At 51.9% G+C, this 25,530-nt stretch overlaps 1 protein-coding gene across 2 annotated transcripts in view; it reads left to right on the forward strand.

Moving 5' to 3' along the window:
* Positions 1-211: 211 nt before the first annotated feature.
* The window catches only part of noc2l (NOC2-like nucleolar associated transcriptional repressor), a 185,613-nt gene continuing 160,294 nt past the window's right edge, over positions 212-25,530 (forward strand). For both annotated transcript variants that reach the window (XM_038821980.1, XM_038821981.1), the window contains exons 1-4: positions 212-355; positions 8,888-9,061; positions 17,756-17,936; positions 23,189-23,305. In XM_038821980.1, coding sequence (XP_038677908.1) covers positions 297-355; positions 8,888-9,061; positions 17,756-17,936; positions 23,189-23,305 — 531 coding nt within the window. In that variant the 5' untranslated portion in view covers positions 212-296. The remainder of the gene's footprint in view (positions 356-8,887; positions 9,062-17,755; positions 17,937-23,188; positions 23,306-25,530) is intronic.

Genomic DNA, 25,530 nt, shown 5'->3' on the forward strand with positions numbered 1-25,530 from the left:
GGTGAGTGAGGAGCAGCGTGAGGGAGGAGCAGTGTGAGTGGCAGGGGGAGTGAGTGAGGAGCAGCGTGAGGGAGGAGCAGTGTTAGGGGCAGGGTGAGTGAGGAGCAGCGTGAGGGAGGGGCAGTGTGAGGGGCAGGGTGAGTGAGGAGCAGCGTGAGGGAGGGGCAGTGTGAGGGGCAGGGTTAGTGAGGAGCAGCGTGAGGGAGGGGCAGGGTTAGTGAGGGGCAGGGTTAGTGAGGCTGCTCCTTCCTGTCTCGGATTGTGGGAACGGAACCGCTGCTGGTCACGTTGCTACAATGTGTTCCCTCGGCAGCAGCAGCAGCAGCAGCAGCAGCATGGCGGCTTCCAGCAAGAGGTGGGTCCGGCTCAGCTACAGCTCTCTACCCCAGCCCCCCCCCCCCCTGTCTGCCCCAGCCCCCCCCCCCCCTGTCTGCCCCAGCCCCCCCCCCCCCTGTCTGCCCCAGCCCCCCCCCCCCCTGTCTGCCCCAGCCCCCCCCCCCTGTCTGCCCCAGCCCCCCCCCCCTGTCTGCCCCAGCCCCCCCCCCCTGTCTGCCCCAGCCCCCCCCCCCCTGTCTGCCCCAGCCCCCCCCCCCCTGTCTGCCCAGCCCCCCCCCCTGTCTGCCCAGCCCCCCCCCCCTGTCTGCCCCAGCCCCCCCCCCCCCTGTCTGCCCCAGCCCCCCCCTGTCTGCCCCAGCCCCCCCCCCCCTGTCTGCCCCAGCCCCCCCCCCTGTCTGCCCCAGCCCCCCCCCTGTCTGCCCCAGCCCCCCCCCCTGTCTGCCCCAGCCCCCCCCCCCCTGTCTGCCCCAGCCCCCCCCCCCCTGTCTGCCCCAGCCCCCCCCCCCCTGTCTGCCCCAGCCCCCCCCCCTGTCTGCCCCAGCCCCCCCCCCCCTGTCTGCCCCAGCCCCCCCCCCCCCGTCTGCCCCAGCCCCCCCCCCCCCGTCTGCCCCAGCCCCCCCCCCCCTGTCTGCCCCAGCCCCCCCCCCCCTGTCTGCCCCAGCCCCCCCCCCCCTGTCTGCCCCAGCCCCCCCCCCCGTCTGCCCCAGCCCCCCCCCCTGTCTGCCCCAGCCCCCCCCCCCCTGTCTGCCCCAGCCCCCCCCCCTGTCTGCCCCAGCCCCCCCCCCCTGTCTGCCCCAGCCCCCCCCCCCTGTCTGCCCAGCCCCCCCCCTGTCTGCCCCAGCCCCCCCCCCTGTCTGCCCCAGCCCCCCCCCCTGTCTGCCCCAGCCCCCCCCCCTGTCTGCCCCAGCCCCCCCCCCTGTCTGCCCCAGCCCCCCCCCCTGTCTGCCCCAGCCCCCCCCCTGTCTGCCCCAGCCCCCCCCCCTGTCTGCCCCAGCCCCCCCCCCCTGTCTGCCCCAGCCCCCCCCCCTGTCTGCCCCAGCCCCCCCCCCCCTGTCTGCCCCAGCCCCCCCCCCCCTGTCTGCCCCAGCCCCCCCCCCCCTGTCTGCCCCAGCCCCCCCCCCCCTGTCTGCCCCAGCCCCCCCCCCCTGTCTGCCCCAGCCCCCCCCCCCTGTCTGCCCAGCCCCCCCCCCCTGTCTGCCCCAGCCCCCCCCCCTGTCTGCCCCAGCCCCCCCCCCTGTCTGCCCCAGCCCCCCCCCCTGTCTGCCCCAGCCCCCCCCCCTGTCTGCCCCAGCCCCCCCCCTGTCTGCCCCAGCCCCCCCCCCTGTCTGCCCCAGCCCCCCCCCCTGTCTGCCCCAGCCCCCCCCCCCTGTCTGCCCCAGCCCCCCCCCCCCTGTCTGCCCCAGCCCCCCCCCCCTGTCTGCCCCAGCCCCCCCCCCCTGTCTGCCCAGCCCCCCCCCCCTGTCTGCCCCAGCCCCCCCCCCCTGTCTGCCCCAGCCCCCCCCCCCCTGTCTGCCCCAGCCCCCCCCCCCCTGTCTGCCCCAGCCCCCCCCCCCTGTCTGCCCCAGCCCCCCCCCCCTGTCTGCCCCAGCCCCCCCCCCCTGTCTGCCCCAGCCCCCCCCCCTGTCTGCCCCAGCCCCCCCCCCCTGTCTGCCCCAGCCCCCCCCCCCTGTCTGCCCCAGCCCCCCCCCCTGTCTGCCCCAGCCCCCCCCCCTGTCTGCCCCAGCCCCCCCCCCTGTCTGCCCCAGCCCCCCCCCCCCTGTCTGCCCAGCCCCCCCCCCCCCTGTCTGCCCAGCCACCCCCCCCCCCTGTCTGCCCCAGCCCCCCCCCCCCCTGTCTGCCCCAGCCCCCCCCCTGTCTGCCCCAGCCCCCCCCCTGTCTGCCCCAGCCCCCCCCCCTGTCTGCCCCAGCCCCCCCCCCTGTCTGCCCCAGCCCCCCCCCCTGTCTGCCCCAGCCCCCCCCCCCCTGTCTGCCCCAGCCCCCCCCCCCCTGTCTGCCCCAGCCCCCCCCCTGTCTGCCCCAGCCCCCCCCCCCTGTCTGCCCCAGCCCCCCCCCTGTCTGCCCCAGCCCCCCCCCCCTGTCTGCCCCAGCCCCCCCCCCCTGTCTGCCCCAGCCCCCCCCCCTGTCTGCCCAGCCCCCCCCCCCTTTCTGGCCCCAGCCCCCCCCCCCTGTCTGCCCCAGCCCCCCCCCCTGTCTGCCCCAGCCCCCCCCTGTCTGCCCCAGCCCCCCCCCCCTGTCTGCCCAGCCCCCCCCCTGTCTGCCCCAGCCCCCCCCCCTGTCTGCCCCAGCCCCCACCCTGTCTGCCCCAGCCCCCCCCCCTGCTGCCCCAGCCCCCCCCCCTGTTCTGCCCCAGCCCCCCCCCTGTCTGCTCCCAGCCCCCCCCCTGTCTGCCCCAGCCCCCCCCCCTGTCTGCCCCAGCCCCCCCCCCTGTCTGCCCCAGCCCCCCCCCCCCTGTCTGCCCCAGCCCCCCCCCCCCTGTCTGCCCCAGCCCCCCCCCCCCTGTCTGCCCAGCCCCCCCCCCCTGTCTGCCCCAGCCCCCCCCCCCCCTGTCTGCCCCAGCCCCCCCCCCCCCTGTCTGCCCCAGCCCCCCCCCCCCTGTCTGCCCCAGCCCCCCCCCCCCTGTCTGCCCCAGCCCCCCCCCCCCTGTCTGCCCAGCCCCCCCCCCCTGTCTGCCCCAGCCCCCCCCCTATCTGCCCCAGCCCCCCCCCCTATCTGCCCCAGCCCCCCCCCCTAGCTGCCCCAGCCCCCCCCCTATCTGCCCCAGCCCCCCCCCCTATCTGCCCCAGCCCCCCCCCCTATCTGCCCCAGCCCCCCCCCCTGTCCTGCCCCAGCCCCCCCCTGTCTGCCCCAGCCCCCCCCCCCTGTCTGCCCCAGCCCCCCCCCCCCTGTCTGCCCCAGCCCCCCCCCCTGTCTGCCCCAGCCCCCCCCCTGTCTGCCCCAGCCCCCCCCCCTGTCTGCCCCAGCCCCCCCCCCCTGTCTGCCCCAGCCCCCCCCCCCTGTCTGCCCCAGCCCCCCCCCCCCTGTCTGCCCCAGCCCCCCCCCTGTCTGCCCCAGCCCCCCCCCCCTGTCTGCCCCAGCCCCCCCCCCCTGTCTGCCCCAGCCCCCCCCCTGTCTGCCCAGCCCCCCCCCCCTGTCTGCCCCAGCCCCCCCCCCCTGTCTGCCCCAGCCCCCCCCCCTGTCTGCCCCAGCCCCCCCCCCCTGTCTGCCCCAGCCCCCCCCCCTGTCTGCCCCAGCCCCCCCCCCCCTGTCTGCCCCAGCCCCCCCCCCCCCTGTCTGCCCCAGCCCCCCCCCCCTGTCTGCCCCAGCCCCCCCCCCTGTCTGCCCCAGCCCCCCCCCCCTGTCTGCCCCAGCCCCCCCCCCTGTCTGCCCCAGCCCCCCCCCCTGTCTGCCCCAGCCCCCCCCCCTGTCTGCCCCAGCCCCCCCCCCTGTCTGCCCCAGCCCCCCCCCCTGTCTGCCCCAGCCCCCCCCCTGTCTGCCCCAGCCCCCCCCCCTGTCTGCCCCAGCCCCCCCCTCCTGTCTGCCCCAGCCCCCCCCCCCTGTCTGCCCCAGCCCCCCCCCGTCTGCCCCAGCCCCCCCCCCCTGTCTGCCCCAGCCCCCCCCCCCCCCGTCTGCCCCAGCCCCCCCCCCCCCGCCGTATTTCTCACACAGGGCAGCACAGTGGTTAGCACAGTTGCTTCACAGCTCCAGGGTCCCAGGTTCGATTCCCAGCTTGGGTCACTGTCTGTGTGGAGTCTGCACGTTCTCCCCCGTGTCTGCGTGGGTTCCCTCCGGGTGCTCCGGTTTCCTCCCACAGTCCAAAGATGTGTGGGCTTGGTGGATTGGCCATGACAAATTGCCCTTGGTATCCAAAACAGTTAAGTGGGGTTATTGGGGGACAGCACGGTGGCACAGTGGTTAGCACTGTAGTCTCACGGCACTGAGGTCCCAGGATCGATCCCGGCTCTGGGTCACTGTCCGTGTGGAATTTGCACATTCTCCCCGTGTTTGCGTGGGTTTCGCCCCCACAACCCAAAGATGTACAGGCTAGGTAGATTGGCCACACTAAATTGCCCCATAATTGTAAAAAAATAATTGGGTACTCTAAATTTATAAAAAGAAACAGTGCCTTGTCCACTCTGTTCTCTCTCTCACTCTCTTTTTTTCTCGCTGTCTCTCTCTCTATCTCTCTCTCTCAACACTGCCTTGTCCACTCAGTTTCCCCTCCTCCCTTTCTCTTCAAAACCCTTCTTGTCCTCTCCGTTTTCTTTCTCTGTGTTTAAATGCTGCTGCTTTTTGCTGTTGGATTTTGTAGGTGCCCTGATGGGTGTTTAAAAAGGGATTCGGGGGGCAGAGTGTCTGCAGGAATATTTTTCTCCATTTGGGTGCAAGTTGCTGTCTGGAGTGGCTGGAACCGCCTAATCAGCCTTTTATTAATAAGCGGCTTATTGATTACCACCATCACCAATCTGATACCCCCTCCCTCATAGTAACACACAAACCTGATTGAGTTGTTAGCCCTGTCTCAGTGGGAGCACTTGCGCCTCTGGGTCGCAAGGTTGTGAGTTCACTCCAGGACCCCCATGCACAAATCGGGGTAGACATTCCGATGCAGTGTCGAGGGAGTGCTGCAGTGTCGAGGGAGCGCTGCACTGTCAGACTTTCAGGTGAAACATTAAACTGAGGCCTGCCTCGCCTGCCCTCTTGAGGTGAATGTGAACGATCCCATGGAACCATGGGCGGCACAGTGGTTAGCACTGCTGCCTCAGTGCCTGGGATCCAGGTTCGATTCCGGCCTTGGGTGACTGTCCGTTTGGAGTTTGCACGTTCTCCCCGTGTCTGCGTGGGTTTCCTCCGGGTGCTCCAGTTTCCTCCCACAGTCCAAAGGTGTGCAGGTTAGGTGGATTGGCCATGATAAATTGCCCGAAGGTTAGGTGGAGTTATGGGGATAGGAGTAGGGGACTGGGCGATAGGGTGCTCTGTTGGAGCAAGGGCTGGTGCAGACACAAAGGGCCTCCTGCACTGTAGGGATTCTATGAGCTATTTTGAAGAAGAGCAGGGAAGTTATCCCCAATGTCCTGGTCAATATTCCTCCCTCAGTCAACATCACAAATTGATTATCCGGCCGTTATCACATTGCTGATTGTGTGCGCTTGCTGCGCGCAAATTGATTGCCACGTGTCCCACATTACAACAGTGACTACACGCTAGATAGGTGCAAGTCTGTTTTTGTAAAAGCTGCTAGATTGATAAATTTGGGTGTGGGTGGCTGTCAGTGCTGGTTTAAACAATCACTGATATAGTGTCAGCACTTCTGATGTCAGCAAGTGGGATAGATCAGCCGTTGCTGGTTTAACGCCATTCATGGAAAAAGGGTGCGAAGGGTGATAATATCAGAGCTGAAGTTGGTTGTGCCGCACACTCCCTGATGTAACATGGACCGAGTCATTATTATTCCTATCGCGGTTTTTATTATGTTTCACCATCTTTTCTGTTCCCTCTCTGTCTTTGATGAAGAAGAGCAGCTTTTTAATTAATGCTTGAGTGTGACGTGTTGACACTTCAGTCACATGCTGGTGTGCATCGAGTGTGCTCCCCATGGCCCTCGTGAGTTTGTGTACTGGTCACAGTCACCGGGATACTGCTCAAAACACCAAATGTCCAGACTGTAAACTTTCGAAAATAGATCAGTTCATCTGGTCGTCAGTGAAAATATTATTTGGGCCGTGCCACAAGATTTGATCAAAGTGGGCATTTTCAAGTGTTGTGACCTTGATAATGGGATCGTATTTAATTAAATGAACTTGCAATTATATCGCGCCTTCCGCGAGGCAGCACGGTGGCGCAGTGGTTAGCACTGCTGCATCACGGTGCTGAAGACCCGGGTTCGATCCCGGCCCTGGGTCACTGCCCGTGTGGAATTTGCACATTCTCCTCGTGTCTGTGTGGGTCTCACCCCCACAACCCAAAGATGTGCAGGGTAGGTGGATTGGTCACACTAAATTGCCCCTTAACTGGGGAAAATAAGAATTGCGTACTTAAAATTAATTTTTTTTTTAAATCCTGAACGTCCCAAAGTACTTTGCAGTCATTTAAGTGCTTTTTTTGAAGTGCAGTAAGTATTGCAATGGAGGAAACATGGCAGCCAATTTGCACACAGCAAACTCCTACAAATGCTGCGATAGCCAGAGAATGTTTTTCGTTGTGCGGATTGAGAGATGAATATTAACCAGTGCACCAGGAATAACTCCTCTTGCTTGTCTTTGAAATATTCTGCCCATCCCAAGGGAGGGCAGACAGTGCCGTGGCTTAACCTCTGGCACCTCCACATGTGCGGCACTCCCTCGGCCCTGCGTCCCCCATGGCCCTGTACTGGAATGCCAGCCTTGATTTTTATGCTGGAGTGGGATTTGAACTCCCATGACCTTCTGATTCTGGCGTCGCCCCGTTGAGTGACAGCTGAGGAGTGGGAGACCATCCACGATGGAATAGAGAACTGAATGAGTTGCTTGTGACTTGACTTGTTTATGACTGGAATAGTGTAAATTCTATATTTTGCAGTTTTCCACGGGGTGTTTTGTCCCAATAAAATATAATTTTAGTGAGGACGAATGCCAAGGATGTTTAAATGCTCCTGGAGGTTGTATGAGCTGTCAAGCCCACTGTGTCGTTAAATTACAGTTCAGGGTAAAGCAGTAGTTGGGATGGGATTTTAGCTCTAACTTGCTTGTAAAAGCTAACATTTTAAAATTGCCTGGTGATTTGGTGAGTTGGATTGTCTTGAAAGGTCAAATAGCGTCAGCCTCCAGTTTTAACTCGCATAGAATCATGGAATTCCAACAGTGCAGAAGGAGGCCCATCAAGTCTGCACTGACCTTCTGAAAGAGAAACCTACCTCGGCCCATTCCTCCACCCTGTCCCCTGTAACTCCACCTAACCTACACATCTTTGGACACTAAGCGGCAATTCATCATGGCCAACCCACCTAATCTGTACATCTTTGGACTGTGGGAGGAAACCGGAGCACTCGGAGGAAACCCAAGCAGACATGGGGAGACGACTTTGCACAGTCACCCAAGGCCGGAATTGAACCTGGGTCGATGGCGCTGTGAGGCAGCAGTGCTAACCACTCTGCAACTCCGCACAAGGGAGCAAAGATGCTTGTCTTGTTGTGCCAAGTACGATGTGTGAATTCTTCAATTTTGTTAAGGGGATTTCGATGACAGGGACCTGGAAGGGGTCAGGCCAGAACTTGTGACAATGTTAATGGTCCTGAATTAAAGCAGTTGCTTATTACATTTGTTACTTAGTGTTAATTAACTGCAGATTTCTCCTCTGGAATATGAACCATAATTTAAACAGCGTGGTGTTGGAGCCCTTTTTTTGTATAATTGCAATTCAGTCCTAATCTAAGCAACATTGAATTCATAAGCACATTTAGTTCTCGAAGTTAATAGGATTGTAATTCCATCATTCAATTTTGTTGGGTGTTTTCGTACATTTAACAGAAAATTTAGGTTTGGCGTGAATTGTAAGACAGGATGTTGGATTTTGTTAAATTTTCCAGGAAAGTAAAATATAAGGCGTATGGGATTTAATCTTTGATTTAAGTGTTTCCCATATTTCGCCATTGATAGGTGGAAGCTTCAAGAAGTTAAATTCATAAGAACATTCCACTCCTGTATCTGGACAACGTCTTGCCCTGTGTTGTAAACCTGGTAGTTTTATTACTGAACCAAATGCAGTCTTTATTTACTTTCCAACCAGAGCCAATTTATGTTCGATTCTGTTTTTAAAAAAATTCCCCCAAAGAGATTTTGCTGCATTGTGTTTCCAGGACTGCAACCTCACTTGAATCCTCAATGACAGCGTTGAATTTGAGAGTAAGAATAAACTGAGAGCGCCACCTGTCACCTCCTCAGCATTCCCTCTGCCTGGTAAACAGTGGTTAGCACCATTGCTTCACAGAGCCAAGGTCCCAAGTTCGATTCCCAGCTTGGGTTACGGTCTGTGCGGAGTCTGCACGTTCTCCCCGTGTCTGCGTGGGTTTCCTCCGGATGCTCCGGTTTCCTCCCGCAAGTCCCGAAAGATGTGCTTGTTAGGTGAATTGGACAATCTGAATTCTCCCTCTGTGTACCCGAACAGGCGCCGGAATGTGGCGACTAGGGGCTTTTCACAGTAACTTTGTTGCAGTGTTAATGTAAGCCTACTTGTGACAATAAAGATTATTATTATTGAACAACAACAACTTATATTCAAACAGCACCTTTTAAGACAGCAAATGGTCCCCAAGGTAATTTGCAGGAGCATTATCAAACAGAATTTGATATTGAACGATGGATGGAGCCATTAGGGAAGATGATCAAACGTTTGGTCAAAGGGTGTTATATTGAAGAGTGTAGAAGGAGGAGAGGGATGTGGAGAGATTGATGGAGAAAATACCAGAGCTTAGGGGCGAGGTAGCTGAAAGGTACGGCCAGCGATAGTTGTGACTTAATAAGTAGGACGCACAAATCGTTGCCCTGTTTAACTTTTGTTTCGAGTCAGCCTTGAACGTTGCTGTAATTGTGTGTTCCAGAAAACTTTCCAAACTCGGTGTCGATGAGTTTTTAACCTCCACCTTCGACTCCGATACTAACGGCGGCTCGGAGGGTGATGATTCGTCTGCTGAAGACACGAAGAAAAGCAGCAAACAAGAGGGCAAGACGGGAAAGAGAAAGAAAGCGTCTGAGCCCAAAGTGCAGGGGAAGAAGTAAGATCTGTTCCCACACTTAGCAAATCAGTTTGCAACCTTTTGCACTTTTAAAGCATTCCTTTGATTCTGAGAATTCAGATAACTGTTGGCTGAAGTGAAGTACAAGATGCAGCAATCAGCTAGAGTCTGTTTTACACAGCAACAGAGATGCCTTGTTCACACCCTGGCTGGTGTGAGAATTGAAGCTGGGCTCGTGTTAATTTGTGCCCAAAACAAGAGTGAAAATTAACAATCATTTTCTTTAGCGGTCATATCAGCCATTTCGACGTTTTCTAGTGGTCAGTGGTAATTTCAAAAGAGGCCACTTTGCCCATTGTGTGGGTCCAGTTACAATTCTCTTCCCGCATCTAGTAGTGCTCTAAGGCAGACTTTCATCTGTTTCCATTGTTAGTAATTCCCGGAACAGGTTGCTATCAGTCACCAAGGGGGCTTATAGCCTATGGGGCGCCTCTCTGCATCAAGTGTGGCTGACTCGGAGTCTCTCCCACTCTTAGCGCCAGCAATTGATGAGTTTTAGAACAATTGTGCAGGTTGATGCTCAACCTGTTGGCTGGGTTATGTACTTGCCTCCCTCGGCAGTCACATCCTGGGGTGAGACTCGAACCTGGAGCTTCTGTCTCGGAGGGTAGGACCCCACGCACTGCACCAGGAGACCACCCTCAAAGTTAAAGAGGTGGAAGTATTCAGAATGGTGACCAAATGTTGCACCAAGATATTCCACAGTGAGCACAGAGTTGTATATCTGATCTTGTAAACCCTTCCTCCTGTAAGGATTTTCCAAACCAGGCACGAGACAAGTGACCAGCTCTGGGATCTCTGCGTTCTTTTCCGATTGGGTTTGTAGGAGGTGTGTGATTGGGAGGACGGGCCAAGCCGGGAGAGGGGGGGGCATTCTTTCCTAACCTGCCTCCTTTGGAAAGACTTCTGCCTCCCTGAAGACCCATCTCCCGTTTAGGGATTGGGATCTTGCTGCCTATTGAATTATCAGTGTGGATCACTCCTGTTGTCTGGTGAACTGTACTGATGTACACGGGAACATACGACCAGGAGTAAGCCACTCGCCCCCTCGAGCCTGCTCTGTCATTCAATAAGATTACAGCTAATCCTATAGTAACCTCAACCCCACATTCCTGCCTAACCCCAAAAACTTTTCAATCCCTTACTTTGTCAATCATCCATCTAGCCCTGCCTTAAAAATATTTAAAGACTGCTTCCACCATCTTTTGAGGAAGAGTTTCGAAGGCTCACTCCCCTCTGAGAAGAACAGTTATCCCCATTTCTGTCTTCAGTGAGCGACCTCTCATTTTTAAGCAGTGACCCCAAATTCTCGATCCTCCCGCAAGAGGAAACATCCCCTCCACATTCACCCTTTCAACACCTCTCAGGAGATTTATGTCCTGGATGGATTTAGATTTAAATCTAAGTCTAAATCCTGTCCCAGGAGCTCAGAGTTGGTTTGGGCCATGGTTTAGAGAACCCCAAAGTGTATCATGGAGTTCACCTGACCCACAACCTTTACTAGATTGTGGTATGGGGCGCACACGGCCCATTCTACAGGTGTGGTACAGCAGAAATCGAAAAGTATGTTTTAAGCAAAACAATGTTTATTCTATGAACTCAAGTTCACCTTTTTAAAACATACAGTGAACATCTTAGCAACCATTAATTCAAATACAACCCCCAAAGAATACAACACTACGTAATCCTAACTTTCCTTTTAACATCCATAAGACTTAAAAAAAACCTTTTAACAGAAGCACATCGGGTATAAATTCACTACTGAGAGCAGTTATAACTCTGAATTCATCAAATGATCAAGAGATAGTTTTTACATGGCAGAGAGAACAACAGTACACCTTCTCTGGCTGACTGCAACTCCAACACTGAAACAAAACCCAAAAAACACAAGACACACCCAAGCTTTTCTCAAAGTGAAACTAAAAGCTGACAGACAGCCCAGCTCCACCCACACTCTGACATCACTGCAATGATAAACACTAATTTCTTAAAGGTCCACCCACTACAGTTATTCCGTAAAAACACAATTTCTTAAAGCTACTCTCGCATGACGGAATGATAGAATCATAGAATGGATACGGCGCACACGGAGGCCCTTTGGCCCATCGTGTCCGTGCTGGCTGTCCACAAGAGTTACTCCGCCTGTCCCACTCCCCTGTCTATTCCCCATAATCCTGCGATTTCTTGTACCCTTTAGATCATTGCCCGTTCTCTTCTGAATCATGGAATTGTTATGACACAGAAGGAGGCCTTTTGGCCCAGCTTGTCTGCACCGTCTCTCAAAATGAACATTGTGACTTGGTGCCTTTTTCCAGACCCCTGCACGTTGTTTCTTTTCAAATCGTCATCTCATGTTCTATTTGAATGCCTGGATTGGACCCTCCACCCTTCCAGACCCGAACCCTTTCTGTGTGTGTGGAAAAAAAAATTATCTCACCACGTTTGCTTCTTTTGCAAATCACTTCCAAATCTGTGCCCCCTCTTTCTCAATCTTTTTATGAGGAAACAGTTTCTCTCCTTATCCAGCCCCTTATTATTTTTAACACTTCTCTTCTCTCCATAGAGAACAGTCCCATGTCTCCAATCTATCCTCATCACTGAAATTTCTCATTCCTGGAATCATTCTTGTGAATCTCCTCTGCAAACTCTCCAATGCATACACATCCTTCCTATAATGTGGCTCCCAGAACTGTGCACAATATTCCTGCTGAGGTCTAGCTAGTGTCTTGTATAAGTTCAGCATAACCTCCTTGCTCTTGTACTCTATGCTCCATTAATACATCCCCGAATACCGTATGCTTTATTAACTGCTCTCATCATCTTCAATGATCTATGTAAATTTACATCCAGCTCCATCTGCTCCTGAACTCTCTTAAGAATTGTAACTCTTATTTTTTTTTTTGATTTGATTTTTTGATTTGATTTATTATTGTCACATGTATTAGTACAAAGTGAAAAGTATTGTTTCTTGCATGCTGTACAAACAATGCATACCATACATAGGGAAGGAAGGAGAGGCTGCAGAATATAATGTTACAGTTATAGCAAGGTGTAGAGAAAAGATCAACTTAATACGAGGTAGGTCCATTCAAAAGTCTGATGGCAGCAGGGAAGAAGCTGTTCGTGAGTCAGTTGGTACGTGACCTCAAACTTTGGTATCTTTTTCCTGACGGTAGAAGGTGGAAGAGAGTATGTCGGGGGTGCACAGGGTTCTTAATTATGCTGGCTGCCTTTCCAAGGCAGCGGGAATTGTAGACAGAGTCAGTGGATGGGAGGCCGGTTTGCGTGATGGATTGGGCTACATTCACGACCGTGTGCAGTTTCCTGCGATCCTGGGCAGAGCAGGATCCATACCATTATATATTTTATAATGTCTCCATGTTTTTATATTGTGTCTCCATTTTATATCGCGTCTCCATGTTCTACCTACCAAAATGCATCACCTCACACTTCTCCGCATTGAACCTCATGTGCCACCTCTCTGTTCACTCCACCAACTTGTCTAGGTCCTTTTGGACTTCTGTACTGCCCTCATCACAGTTTACAATGCTTAAAACATAAAATGGCTTTTTCTTCTGCCGTATCTCCGATATCTTCCGACAATTTGCACCCAAGATTTTGTCGTCTATTTTCCACCTTCCCTCGTTCAGTTTTTGGTGCCTTGACTTTTCCACTGACGATATAATCCAATTCCAACATAGGATTTGGGTGTGCCGTAGAATCAGCACCTGTAAGAGATCTCCTTGTGTTTCTACGTTCTTTCATAGAATGTGGGTGTCACTGGCTCAGCCAACATTTACTGCCCATCCCTAATTGTCCTCGAAAGGGTGGTGGTGAACTGCCTTCTTGAACCACTGCAGGCACAGGGAGGGGAGTTTCAGGAATTTGCCCCAACGACAGTGAAGGAACGGCGATATATTTCACGTCAGGATGGTGAATGGCTTGGAGGGGAACTTGGAGGGGAGGTGGTGGGGCTCCCATGCATCTGGCGTTTTGTATTTGGATGGGAGAGATCGAGAGTTTGGAATGTGCTGTGGAATATCCCTGCAACGCATCTTGTAGATGGTATGTGCTGCTGGTGCTGTGTGTCGGTGATGGAGGGAATGAATGGTTAAGGTGATGAATGGAGTGCCAATGAAGTGGGTTGCATTGTTCTGGATGATGTTGAGTGTTGTGGGAGCTGCACTCATCCAGGCAAGTGGAGAGTATTCCAACACACTCCTGACTTGTGTCTTGTCGATGGTGTTAAGGCTTAGAGGTGCCAGGAGGTAAGTTACGCGCCACAAAATTCCCAACTGCCGACCTGTTGTAGCCACAGTATTGAGGGCATTGGCAAATCAGCTGAAGGTGGCTGGGCCTAGGACAATAAGGCAAGGCAGCAAATGTTAAACCCCGAGAGAAAGATGTTCATAGCATTTACAGTGCAGAAGGAGGCCATTCGGCCCATCGAGTCTGCACCAGCTCTTGGAAAGAGCACCCTACCCAAGCCCACACCTCTATCCTATCCCCATAACCCAGTAACCCCACCCAACACTAAGGGCAATTTTGGACACTAAGGGCAATTTATCATGGCCAATCCACCTAACCCGCACATCTTTGGACTGTGGGAGGAAACCGGAGCACCCGGAGGAAACCCACGCACACACGGGGAAGATGTGCAGACTCCACACAGACAGTGACCCAAGCCGGGAATCGACCTGGGATCCTGGAGCTGTGAAGCATTTATGCTAACCACTATGCTACTGTGCTGCCCCAAGTAGAATATTGGTGTTCTGTGCTGATATTTATATGTTCAGACTGCTACACAGTGAGTGAAATGGAGTCGTTTTTAATCTGTAATGTAAACTCCAGTAGTTCTCAAACTTGGGACTTTCAGGAGTTCTGCAAAATAATGTGAAACGCAAAAGACGTGAGTGGAGTGCGTGCATGGCAGAGTGAGATGGCTGTCCCACTTCGGAGGGGCGCATGGCAGAGTGAGATGGCTGTCCCACTTCGGAGGGGCGCATGGCAGAGTGAGATGGCTGTCCCACTTCGGAGGGGAGCATGGCAGAGTGAGATGGCTGTCCCACTTCGGAGGGGAGCATGGCAGAGTGAGATGGCTGTCCCACTTCGGAGGGGAGCATGGCAGAGTGAGATGGCTGTCCCACTTCGGAGGGGAGCATGGCAGAGTGAGATGGCTGTCCCACTTCGGAGGGGAGCATGGCAGAGTGAGATGGCTGCCCCACTTCGGAGGGGAGCATGGCAGAGTGAGATGGCTGTCCCACTTCGGAGGGGAGCAGGGTAGGGTGCGCAGACTTGCCGCCACACCCATTTCACTGATATCTGTGAGTAATTACCTGTTTTCTCGAAAGTATAATTAAAACATACTTTCCAGGCAGTAGTTACACCTCCGAGTATCTCACAGCCTGGTGGTCGGAGGGTTTGGGTGCGACATGTCTTTTTTTCCCTTTAAAAATAAATTTAACATACCCAATTCATTTTTTCCCAATTTTGCGTGTTAAGTCCACCTACCCTGCACATTTTTGGGCTGTGGGGGCGAAACCCACGCAAACACGGGGAGAATGTGCAAACTCCACACGGACAGTGACCCAGAGCCGGCATCGAACCTGGGACCTCGGTGCCGTGAGGTTGCAGTGCTAACCACTGTGCCACCGTGCTGCCCTGGGTGTGACATCTAACTTGCGTCTGTGGAGATCTCATTCGTGAAAGTCAAACTAAAGAACAGCAACAAAAAAGTTGGAAAACAATAAAACCACCTGGCCAGGTGAAAACCACTGAACAAATTAAAAGTCTGGAAGACTTTGGAATTGACAGGTTGAGGCTTACCTTTCAGTGACACAGGGCACTTGAATAGGAACTCTATTGTATGATCAGTCTGATGAGTCACTTTACTAAGGTCCTTCCTCGGGCACTGATGAATAGGGTCAGGAGGAAGTTATCAGATCTTCAATGCGGTTTTGTAAAAGATAGAGAGATGAGAAATGCTATCTCTATGGTGTGCATTCTATCAGAAACTGCCAAAGGGATGAAAGGCATGTGTTTTATTGATTATCGCAAGGCATTTGATGAGGTGAAACATGAAATCTTGATGAGCATGTTAGAGTCTCTTGACCTTGACGGCAAAGGTTGTAGAGTGATGAGAAATCTTTATTGGGAACAAACTGCAGCTGTAAAAGTTGAGAATGATTGAAGTGATTTTTCTGAAGAATAAAACAGGGGTCAGACAGAGGTGTGTTCTCTCTCTTCAGATTTATCCAGCTTGTACAGTGAAAATACTCTTCAAGGGGTTGAAAGCCTTCCCGAATGATTAGTTGGGGATGGCAACTTGGATAATATGGAAGAATTGTTCTCGTTGCCAACTCCTGAAGAGGAAGATTTTGGATGGAGCAGGGAGTGAAAGTGAGAAACGAGGGCTGAGCAAAGATTGGAAGGGAATAAAATGTCCAAAAAGAAAATCGTACCAGAATGAAGATCAGAGTGAAGAATGGAAAAAGTCACAGAGGTAGCTGTACCCAGAAAGTTGTACCAGAAAGTAAGTTAACATCAGACGGAAAGGGAGTGGCACGGTGGCGCAGTGGTTAGCATTGCTGCCGACGGCACTGAGGACCCCGGTTCGATCCCAGCTCTGGGTCCGTGCGCAGTTTGCACATTCTCCCCATATCTGCGCGGGTCTGACCCCCACAACCCAAAGATGTGCAGGTAGGTGGATTGGCCACGTTAAATTGCCCCTTCATTGGAAAAAAATAATTGGGTGCTCTAAATTCATTTTAAAAAGCGTCAGACGGAAAGAACAACTAAGAAACATGGCGATGGATTTGCGAGGCCAAAAACGTATTTTAAAAAAAAATAAAATATTATTTCAATATGAATTTAGATGACCCAATTCCTTTTTTCCCCCCAATTAAGGGGCAATGTAGCGTCTTTTTGGGTTGGGGGGGTGAGGCCCACGCAGACACGGGGAAAATAAAAGAAAAATTATCATCCTAGTCAAAATTAGCTGTGAAAAGTAAGCTGAGAATCCTGGCATATGGGATCTGTCCGATTTTGACATGGAAGTGAATGCTGGATAATCATCAAAGGAATGCAGAAGAATTATTGAGGCTGCACAGTTCCTGGATTTTGAGGCGAATTATGAAGATTTCTTGGGGTAAGCTACACTACCAATGAAGCGATGATGGTCCGAGACCAACAGAAATCTGTTGACTAAGATGAGGAAAGAGGGAGCTGGAATTTCTTGGGCACGTAATAAGAAATCATGATTTAGAAAGTCCGAAAGAAAGATAAAGAATCTGGATCGGTGCAGGCTGGGAGGGCCGAAGGGCCTGTTCCTGTGCTGTAATTTTCTTTGTTCTTTGATGGGATGGATCGATGGGAAAAGGTGGACGAAGAACAACCTTTCTAAAGAACCTCACAAACTGGATGAATGTGCCGCCAATGAAAATGCCTCCAGAGCAAGATTAACATGGAGGTCCATGGTCACCAATGCCCCCTCGGACCATGGTAACCTGAGGAGAGAGTGAAGAGCTGGTCAGATGATGGACGGTTGAGGACTCTGGGGCGGTACTCGGTGGAGTCTAGAAGGATGAGGGGGGATCTTATTGGAACTTACAGGAAACTGAGGCCTGGATAGAGTGGACAGGGAGAAGATGTTTCCTCTGGTAGAAAAAACTAGACCCAGAGAGCGCAACCTCAGACTGAAGGGATGATCCTTTAAAACAGAGATGAGGAGGAATTTCTTCAGCCAGAGGGTGGTGAATCTGGAACTCTTTGCCGCAGAAGGCTGTGGAGGCCAAATCATTGTGTCTTTAAAACAGAGATAGATAGGTTCTTGATTAATAAGCGAATCAGGGGTTATGGGGAGAAGGCAGGAGAATGGGGATGAGAAACATATCAGCCATTATTTAATGGCGGAGCAAACTCGATGGGCCGAGTGGCCTAATTCAGCTTCTATGTCTTATAGGTCTCCAAGACTTAATTTGCAGATTAAATGTTACCACTTTCTTTTCACTGAATCCTTTGGGTTTCTGTTCAAGTAAGGGGCTTGTACGCATTGCATGAGTGAGTGAAATGGAGCTGTTTATAGTCTATAGTGGAGTCCACTCCAGTGGCTCTCAATGTGAGATCCGCAGGCATTCTGGGGGTTCGTAGAATGACTGATTAAGTGCTCTGAAGCACTTAATCACAATCATTCTACGAACCCCCAGAATGCCTGCGGATCTCACTTTGAGAGCCACTGGAGTGGGTCTGGACCCGCAGCTGTAGAATCAGTTTGATTCACAGCGGCTTCGACTTTTCCTTCATCGTAGAGTAGATCTTCCATTTCTGGGATAGCAATCGCGAATGCTAACCCAGTGAGTCCCAGCTGACTCAATATTCCCAAAGGTAAGGAAATCTCATTCACTATTACTTTTTCACCCTTTGCTTACCTTTCATTTTACAGTTTCTAGAAATGCGATTTTTTACAAGGTAGTGAATTCTGGTAGACTGCCCAGTGATGCTCTAGTGTCGATTGCTGCCTTGCTGATGACCACACACACACCCACCCACCCACCCACCCACCCACCTACATACACACACACACACACACCCCCTTGCTCTGTAGAAGGGAAGACAAACTATTTCTTCCGAAGCAAAAGTGACTTGAATGAGATATCTTTTTCTTTGTCTCGTTAGGGACGAGAAGCCGAAAGGTGCCGCCAAAGAGCATAAAGAGCAGCTCTCGCGACTGAAGGAGAAGGACCCTGAGTTTTTCCAATTCTTGGAGAAGAATGATCAGAAGCTGCTGAATTTTGACGACACAGACAGTTCGGAAGATGAAGAAAACCCGGTGCACACGCTGCCAGCGGAACTCGAGGTAACCGCCTCTTTTGTTTCAACCTCGGGTTCAAACGAAGGCTTTTGGAAGTAGTTGTATTAGAGTCGCTTGTGTTTAAACAGAGCAAACTCTTAACTTGGATGATTAGAGCAAACTGATTTCTGTCAGCGTTGTCGGCAGCTACAGAGTTGCCAATTGTTGAGTGTTAAATATAGAATTTCCACAGCACTGATGGAGGCCATTCTGCCCATCGAGTCTGCACCGACCATTTGAAAGAGCACCCTTTATTTTTTTTACCAAACAATTTTATTGAGGTATTTTTCGGCATTGTAAACAGTTACAGATTAAAAAAAAGTTACAGATAAACAAAAAAAAGCAAAAAAGGGAAAAATGTGCAAACATCAATGCAAAATCAATACTTCAATCGAATCATACTGCACAAGCCCGCTCCTCTCCCATCGACACTATTCGCCTATTTATCCCCCCTACTCTACTCTAATCTCTCTCTTCCCCCCCCCCCCGGGCTGACGTTCACTCTCCCGCGAATAAATCAATGAATGGTTGCCACCTTTGGGCGAACCCCCTCAAGGCAAACTTAATTTTTTCCATACCCAGAAAACTTGACATGTCCGAAAGCCATAGCTCGGTCTTCGGGGATTTTGAGTCCCTCCATGCCAGCAGTATTCGTCGCCGGGCTATCGGGGAACCAAAGGCCAGAACATCAGCCTCTTTCTCACCCTGGACTCCCGGGTCTTCCGAAACCCCAAAAATTGCCACCCCTGGACCCATCACCACCCTTGGTTTTAGCACCCGGGATATGATCCCCGCAAATCCCTCCCAGTACCCCCTCAGCTCAGGGCATGCCCAAAACATGTGAACATGGTTCGCTGGTCCTCCCGCGCACCTAGCGCATTTGTCCTCTATCCCGAAAAATTTGCTCATCCGAGCCACCGTCATATGGGCCCGGTGAACGACCTTAAATTGAATCAGGCCGAGCCTGGCGCATGTGCGGTTGAGTTTACCCTACTCAGGGCTTCTGCCCACAGCCCGTCCTCCATCTCCCCACCAAGCTCCTCCTCCCATTTGAGTTTCAGTTCCTCCATCTGGGACTCTTCCCCCTTCATGAGCACCTTATAAATATCTGAGACTCTACCCTCTCCTCCAGAGACTATTCTGTCTTGGATCCCTATTGGCGGGAGGAAGAGCACCCTTTCTGGGCCCACTCCCCCCACCCTATCCCTGTAACCCACCTAACCTGCGTATCTTTGGTGTGCTAAATATGCCTTTTTATTTAAGGCTGAAAAGTGCTCAGTGAGGTTCACCGTGGGGAGGCAATGGCATAGTGGTATTGCCACTGGGCTAGTAACCCAGAGACCCAGGTAATGCTCTGGGGACCTGGGTTCGAATCCCACCATGGCAGATGGTGATTTGAATTTAAAAAAAGACCAGACGCCTCCTCTTGCATCAGGTACCTACCAGGCCGAGAGAGGGTCCAAGGATTTCCATTGCTTTGGTCCATGATATGCTTGGCAAAGTACTGCAGTGGTTTGCCGTTGGCCAGGAAACCCTCCAGCGCTTTACTATGTCATCAGGCTGGACCCAGGATGGCAATCAACCTGTTTGGTCACGTTAGGAACCTGCCTTCCGTGGCATCAAGTCCTGAAGTGGGACTTGAACCCAGAGCTTGTGACTCAGAGCAAGGGACGCTGCCCAGTGCGCCACAAGACCTCCTGATCCGACACCACGTGGTGTCTAGCTAACTGGGGTGGATTGAATTCCATTGGAATGACTGAGTCGTCTACCCACCCACCAACTGGGTGCTCACCGACCTATATCAGCTCTCGTTCAAGCAACGTTTTGATTTTAAAATTCTCAGCCTTGTTTTCAAATCCCTCCATGGCCTTACCCTCTCCCTATCTCTGTAAACCCCCACCCCAGCCCCACAATCCTACTGAGATAACCGTGCTCATCAAATTCAGGCCTCCTGACCAGCCTAGATTTCGCTGCACCATTGGTGGTCGTGCCTTCAGCTGCCTGGGCCCTAAGCTCCTGAATTCCTTCCCGACAGCTCCCTGCTTCCTTACCTCATCTTCCCTCCTTTGAAGATGCTCCTTAAAGCCAATCTCATTGACTAAACATGTGGTCACCTGACCCATTGCCCCCTGTCGTTGCTGGCGTGATATTTTGTTTTAAAAAGCTCCCCTGACGGCGGCATGGTGGCGCAGTGGCTAGCATTGCTGCCTCACGGCACCGCGGACCCGGGTTCGATCCCGGCTCTGGGTCACTGTCAGTGTGGAGTTTGCGCATTCTCCCCGTGTCTGCGTGGGTTTCACCCCCACAGCCCAAAGATATGCAGGGTAGGTAGAATGGCCACGCTAAATTACCCCTTAATTGGAAAAAAAAAGAAAACAAAAAGCTCCCCTGAATCAGCCTGGACAATCTTATTATGTGGTATTATATCAATAGAACGTGTTGTTGTTGAATGTAAGGTTTCATTTTGTTATGCGTTGAGTGACATGAAAATATACTCAGAACCTTTTCTATAAATAGCAGTCATCAAAATTCCACTGGGAATGACTGTGGTCACAATTGAGATTTTAATATGCAGATAATTATCCATTTTGGTTGGAATAACAGCAAAAGGGATTATTATTTAAATGATAAAATATTAAAACATGCTGCTGTGCAGAGAGACCTGGGTGTGCTAGTGCATGAGTCGCAAAAAGTTGGTTTGCAGGTGCAACAGGTGATTAAGAAGGCAAATGGAAATTTGTCCTTCATTGCTAGAGGGATGGAGTTTAAGACTAGGGAGGTTATGCTGCAATTGTATAAGGTGTTAGTGAGGCCACACCTGGAGTATTGTGTTCAGTTTTGGTCTCCTTACCTGAGAAAGGACGTACTGGCACTGGAGGTGTGCAGAGGAGATTCACTAGGTTAATCCCAGAGCTGAAGGGGTTGGATTATGAGGAGAGGTTGAGTAGACTGGGACTGTACTCGTTGGAATTTAGAAGGATGAGGGGGGATCTTATAGAAACATTTAAAATTATGAAGGGAATAGATAGGATAGATGCGGGCAGGTTGTTTCCACTGGCGGGTGAAAGCAGAACTAGGGGGCATAGCCTCAAAATAAGGGGAAGTAGATTTGGGACTGAGTTTAGGAGGAACTTCTTCCCCCAAAGGGTTGTGAATCTATGGAATTCCTTGCCCAGTGAAGCAGTTGAGGCTCCTTCATTAAATGTTTTTAAGGTAAAGAAAGATAGTTTTTTGAAAAATAATGGGATTAAGGGTTATGGTGTTCGGGCCGGAAAGTGGAGCTGAGTCCACAAAAGATCAGCCATGATCTCATTGAATGGCGGAGCAGGCTCGAGGGGCCAGATGGCCTACTCCTGCTCCTAGTTCTTATGTTCTTATAATTTGACCAGTACTTATAATTTGACCAGTACGTCTGCAATGATAAAAGGTCCAAGGTAGTTACTGCACTGGCGTATGCTACGCAAAATTGCGTTGACTTGGGCTGGTACCGTGGTTAGCACTGCTGCCTCCCAGCACCAGGGACCCCGGTTCAATTCTGGCCTTGAGTGACTGTCTGTGTGGAGTTTGTACGTTCTCCCCTTGTACACGTGGGTTTTCTCCGGGTGTTCCAGTTTCCTCCCACAGTCCAAAGGTGTGTAAATTGGGCGGATTAGCCATGCAAAATTGCCTTTTAGTGTCCAAAATGTTAGGTGGGGTTGCTGTGTTCTGGGGATAGGTGGAGTTGGCCTAGGTAGGGTGGTGCCCTTTCAGAGGGCCGGTGCAGACTCGATGGGCTGAACGGCCTCTTTCTGCACTGTAGGGTTTCTATGACTCCAGTGATAAGAGATGTAGGGGAGGACTGTAATGACAGCTATCGGCTTCACTATCTGCTGGCATGGATAAGATCTACAGCAACTGGTAAGGAAACCGATGTGCTCTTAAACACAAGATCAGGTCAGTTGAAGGAAAGGACTTAGTGCAGCGATGGGCGTTCCGTCTTTACGATGTACCCCGAGGTTGCGTGCTGGAATTAACAATCTGATCTTTCCCAGCTTCCTCCGTATTGTAAAATCGCAGAGAAAGTTGGTGTAGCTTGACCAGTTATTGGGGGACACGGACCTCCATAGTCCAGGGCCTCCAATAATCCAGCTGTAGTTAGCGGTCCGACTGAGTGAGTGACTCAGCTAGTGTGGGGAATGGAGCGAGTCACAGTGCAGTGAAGGGACAGCTGGCCCTCAGAGTGGAATGATAGTCGCAATAGAGAAACAGCCATTCAGCCCGACAGCCTCATGCTGGTATTAATGTGCCACTCCCAACAACAGATCCTCCCACGCCATTCTCCCCTGTGTGTTTGGCCCTCAGGAGAACATCGAAGCCAGAAATGCTTCCCTGCTTTAACACATCGATAGTGTTCGGCTCAGCCACTCCTGGTGACAACGGGCTCCGCATTGTCAACACCTGATGAGTGATGCAGTTTCTCCTGAATTCCCTGTGTGCAGAAGGAGACCATTTGGCCCATCGTGCATATGCCACGGCAAGGTACCTTGATTGCCAAGAGTGGAGGGAACTTTGAGGGACTTCTGCATTGGTGTTTGTTCGCATCAGCCTTCGGAATTGTCAATCCAAGTTTAAGGGGCCAAGGTTGTAGGTTTTAGCAATGTTTTTTTTATTTTATAAATTTAGAGTACCCGATTATTTTTTTTTTCCCAATTAAGGGGCAATTTAGCATGGCCAATCCACCTAACCTGCACATCTTTGGGTTGTGGGGGCGAAACCCACGCAGACACGGGGAGAATGTGCAAACTCCACACGGACAGTGACCCAGAGCCGGGATCGAAACCGGGTGCTCCGCCCCGTGGGTAGCAGTGCCAACCACTGTGCCACCATGCCGCTCCAGTTTTAGCAATGTAAACACACAAACTGGCCCTTGGGCTGCACTCTTCTATAATCAGAATGAAACGAGAGGTGTCGCAGAAGTGTCTTTATGCTACTCCGCTTTATACTGAGTGCACTGCATGGCACAAATATAAAAATGGATGAGTGTCAGAAACAGACAGCGCCTTCGCCAATATCCGTTGGTCAGATCAATCCTAAATGGCTCATTTTGCTTCCTGGCCGGTGTCCTCTGTGTCTTCGTGCAGGTTGCCACCTTTATTTCTTAAAGTCTGTGATTAATGCGGCAAGGTTGCTCGCAGGTCCCTTCTCTTGATAAACGTGCGTGATCGTCGCAGTCTTAATTTAAAAAAAAGCTGAATTGATTTTGTTTTCCCTCTTTTAAGTTGGCGTCTGACGATGAGGAAGATGAAGAACAGCAACCAACTCCAAAGAGCAAAAAGACAAAGGACTTGATAGCAGTCACTGTCCGAATGGTGGACCAGTGGAAAACAGAAGTGGAGGTCAGTCACCCCAAACGAATTAAATGCGCACTACATTTTTTTAATCGTGGGGATATTGCTGGCAAATGCATTTTTTAATGGAGTTGTTCCTGTGTTTCCTGCATGAATTAGGTGTGAGGGTGATCTAATATCGGCTGTAAATGTGACAGTTTAAAAACGCCGACATTTTGGGAGTGTTTTGAGTGCTGAATAATGTTTTGTGTAAGAGTAGATCATTATCGCCAGGAAGCTACTCGAATAAATGTTAACCCTATTAGAACCAGGCCTTGGGGGCAAATATGTTTGGTATGTTTTTCAGCTGCAAATTGTGCTATAAAATATCGAGCTAAAGTCCGTAAGTACAAGGCCATGAGTCAGTCTATTCATTTCACTTAAATCTTATCGGTTGCTTTTGGACAAAGTCAAGTTTTAACTGAGGTGCTGTCACTGTAATTCGTTACATCTCCGATCTCGCAGGCTCGTTTGCGATCTGGTGTACATACATTTTCAAAGTATGTTTGTTTTTTGGGATTTGTCTGTCGCTGTTGAGGCCAGCGTTTATTACCCATGCGTGATCGCCCTGGCGAAGGTGGTGGCTGGCCGCCTGCCGCCTTGAATGGCCGCAGTCCAGTTGTAGAGCCTTTACAGCGCAGACGGAGACCATTCGGCCCATTGAGACCATGGTTGGACCTCTGCAGAGCAATCCAATTTGTCCCAATCCCCAGGGCTATCCATGTGGCCCCGGAAGGTTACTTTTCTCATGTGCCCAATCAAGCCACCCGTTTGAAATTAGGCTTCATCATCTCTCCTTTCATCCAGGTTCAATTCTGGCCTCAGGTGACTGTGTGGAGTTTTTCACTTTCTGCCCGTGTCTGCGTGGGTTTCCCCCGGGTGCTCCGGTTTCCTCCCACAGTCCAAAAATGTGCAGGTTACGTGGATTGGCTGTGCTAAATTGCCCTCAATGTCCAAATATGTGTGACTTAAGTGGGGTTATGGAGTGTACTCGGGCGGCACGGTAGCACAGTGGGTAGCACTGTCGCTTCACAGCGCCAGGGTCCCAAGTTCGATTCCCGGCTTGGGTCACTGCGGAGTTCTCCCCATGTTTGCGTGGGTTTCCTCCGGTTTCCTCCCACAAGTCCCGAAAGACGTGCTGTTAGGTGAATTGGACATTCTGAATTCTCCCTCCGTGTACCTGACCAGGCGCCGGAGTGTGGCGACTAGGAGCTTTTCACAGTAACTTCATTGCAGTGTTAATGTAAGCCTACTTGTGACAGTGATAAAAAAGAAAGATTAATAATCATCTTAATTAGTGTCACAAGTAGGCTTACATTAACACTGTAATGAAAATTTCACACAAAGGGGGTAAAATAAAAATGAACCGGTCAATGCCCATCAGACCAATAAAATGGTTCTGTGCTTCACTTAAAATGGTTGTGTCTCCTTGTCACAGGGGTAAATGTTCTGTTTGGTGTCTGAAGTGGGTGCAGACTTAACAAAGCATCTGAGGTGACATTGCAACGCATTAGTGTCTTTGAATGTTCCCTCTGGGGAATTGTTCCATTTCCAGCGGATTGTGGTCTGTGAGGTGGGTACCCCAGGGTCAGTGACGTCAGGACAAGTTTTGTGAAATAACAGCTAAAAATAACCCGACATGACATACAGCAATTTTTTTTTTGTTTCCAATCACTGCGGAGGTTGAGTTTGGGCGTAAACGGGTGACAAAAGTGCCTTGGTTGGATAATGCTCGCTCTTTACAAAAAAAAATTGAATGAAGAGAAATAATTTACAACATTGTTTAAAAAATGCTCCTGTGTTTGTCAGAGAAGAACACGCTGTTCCTGACTCACCGCTCTTAACACAGAGGGAATTGACTGAAAATTGCAGAGCGTGACTTGAGCTAAAGCCAATGTGATTCTGGGTTGCTCCCATTCTTTTCTTCCTCCACTGTTTTTTTTCTAAGATGTAACTTCGAGTTGCACAGGCGCTGGGCGCACTTCAGTCAATTGACCCTTCTTGATCGATGAGCCACAAGAATCCAAATTAATGGATTTTCCATTTGGCTGAAGCTTCGCAGTTGAGTTTCCTCATCTGATTGGTCGCCTGCGAGCACTTTCACCTTGGGGGAGGTCACTGCCTTGAACGCACCAAGATTGCCTCCCATCCACTCCCCAACCTCGCTCACAGGTACCTGAGTGAGATTAGTTAATGCAGCAGCGGTAGAAGTATCCCACCCAAACCACACCAGA

The sequence above is a fragment of the Scyliorhinus canicula genome, chromosome 16 (genome assembly GCF_902713615.1).
Source record: "Scyliorhinus canicula chromosome 16, sScyCan1.1, whole genome shotgun sequence".
Taxonomy (NCBI): domain Eukaryota; kingdom Metazoa; phylum Chordata; class Chondrichthyes; order Carcharhiniformes; family Scyliorhinidae; genus Scyliorhinus; species Scyliorhinus canicula.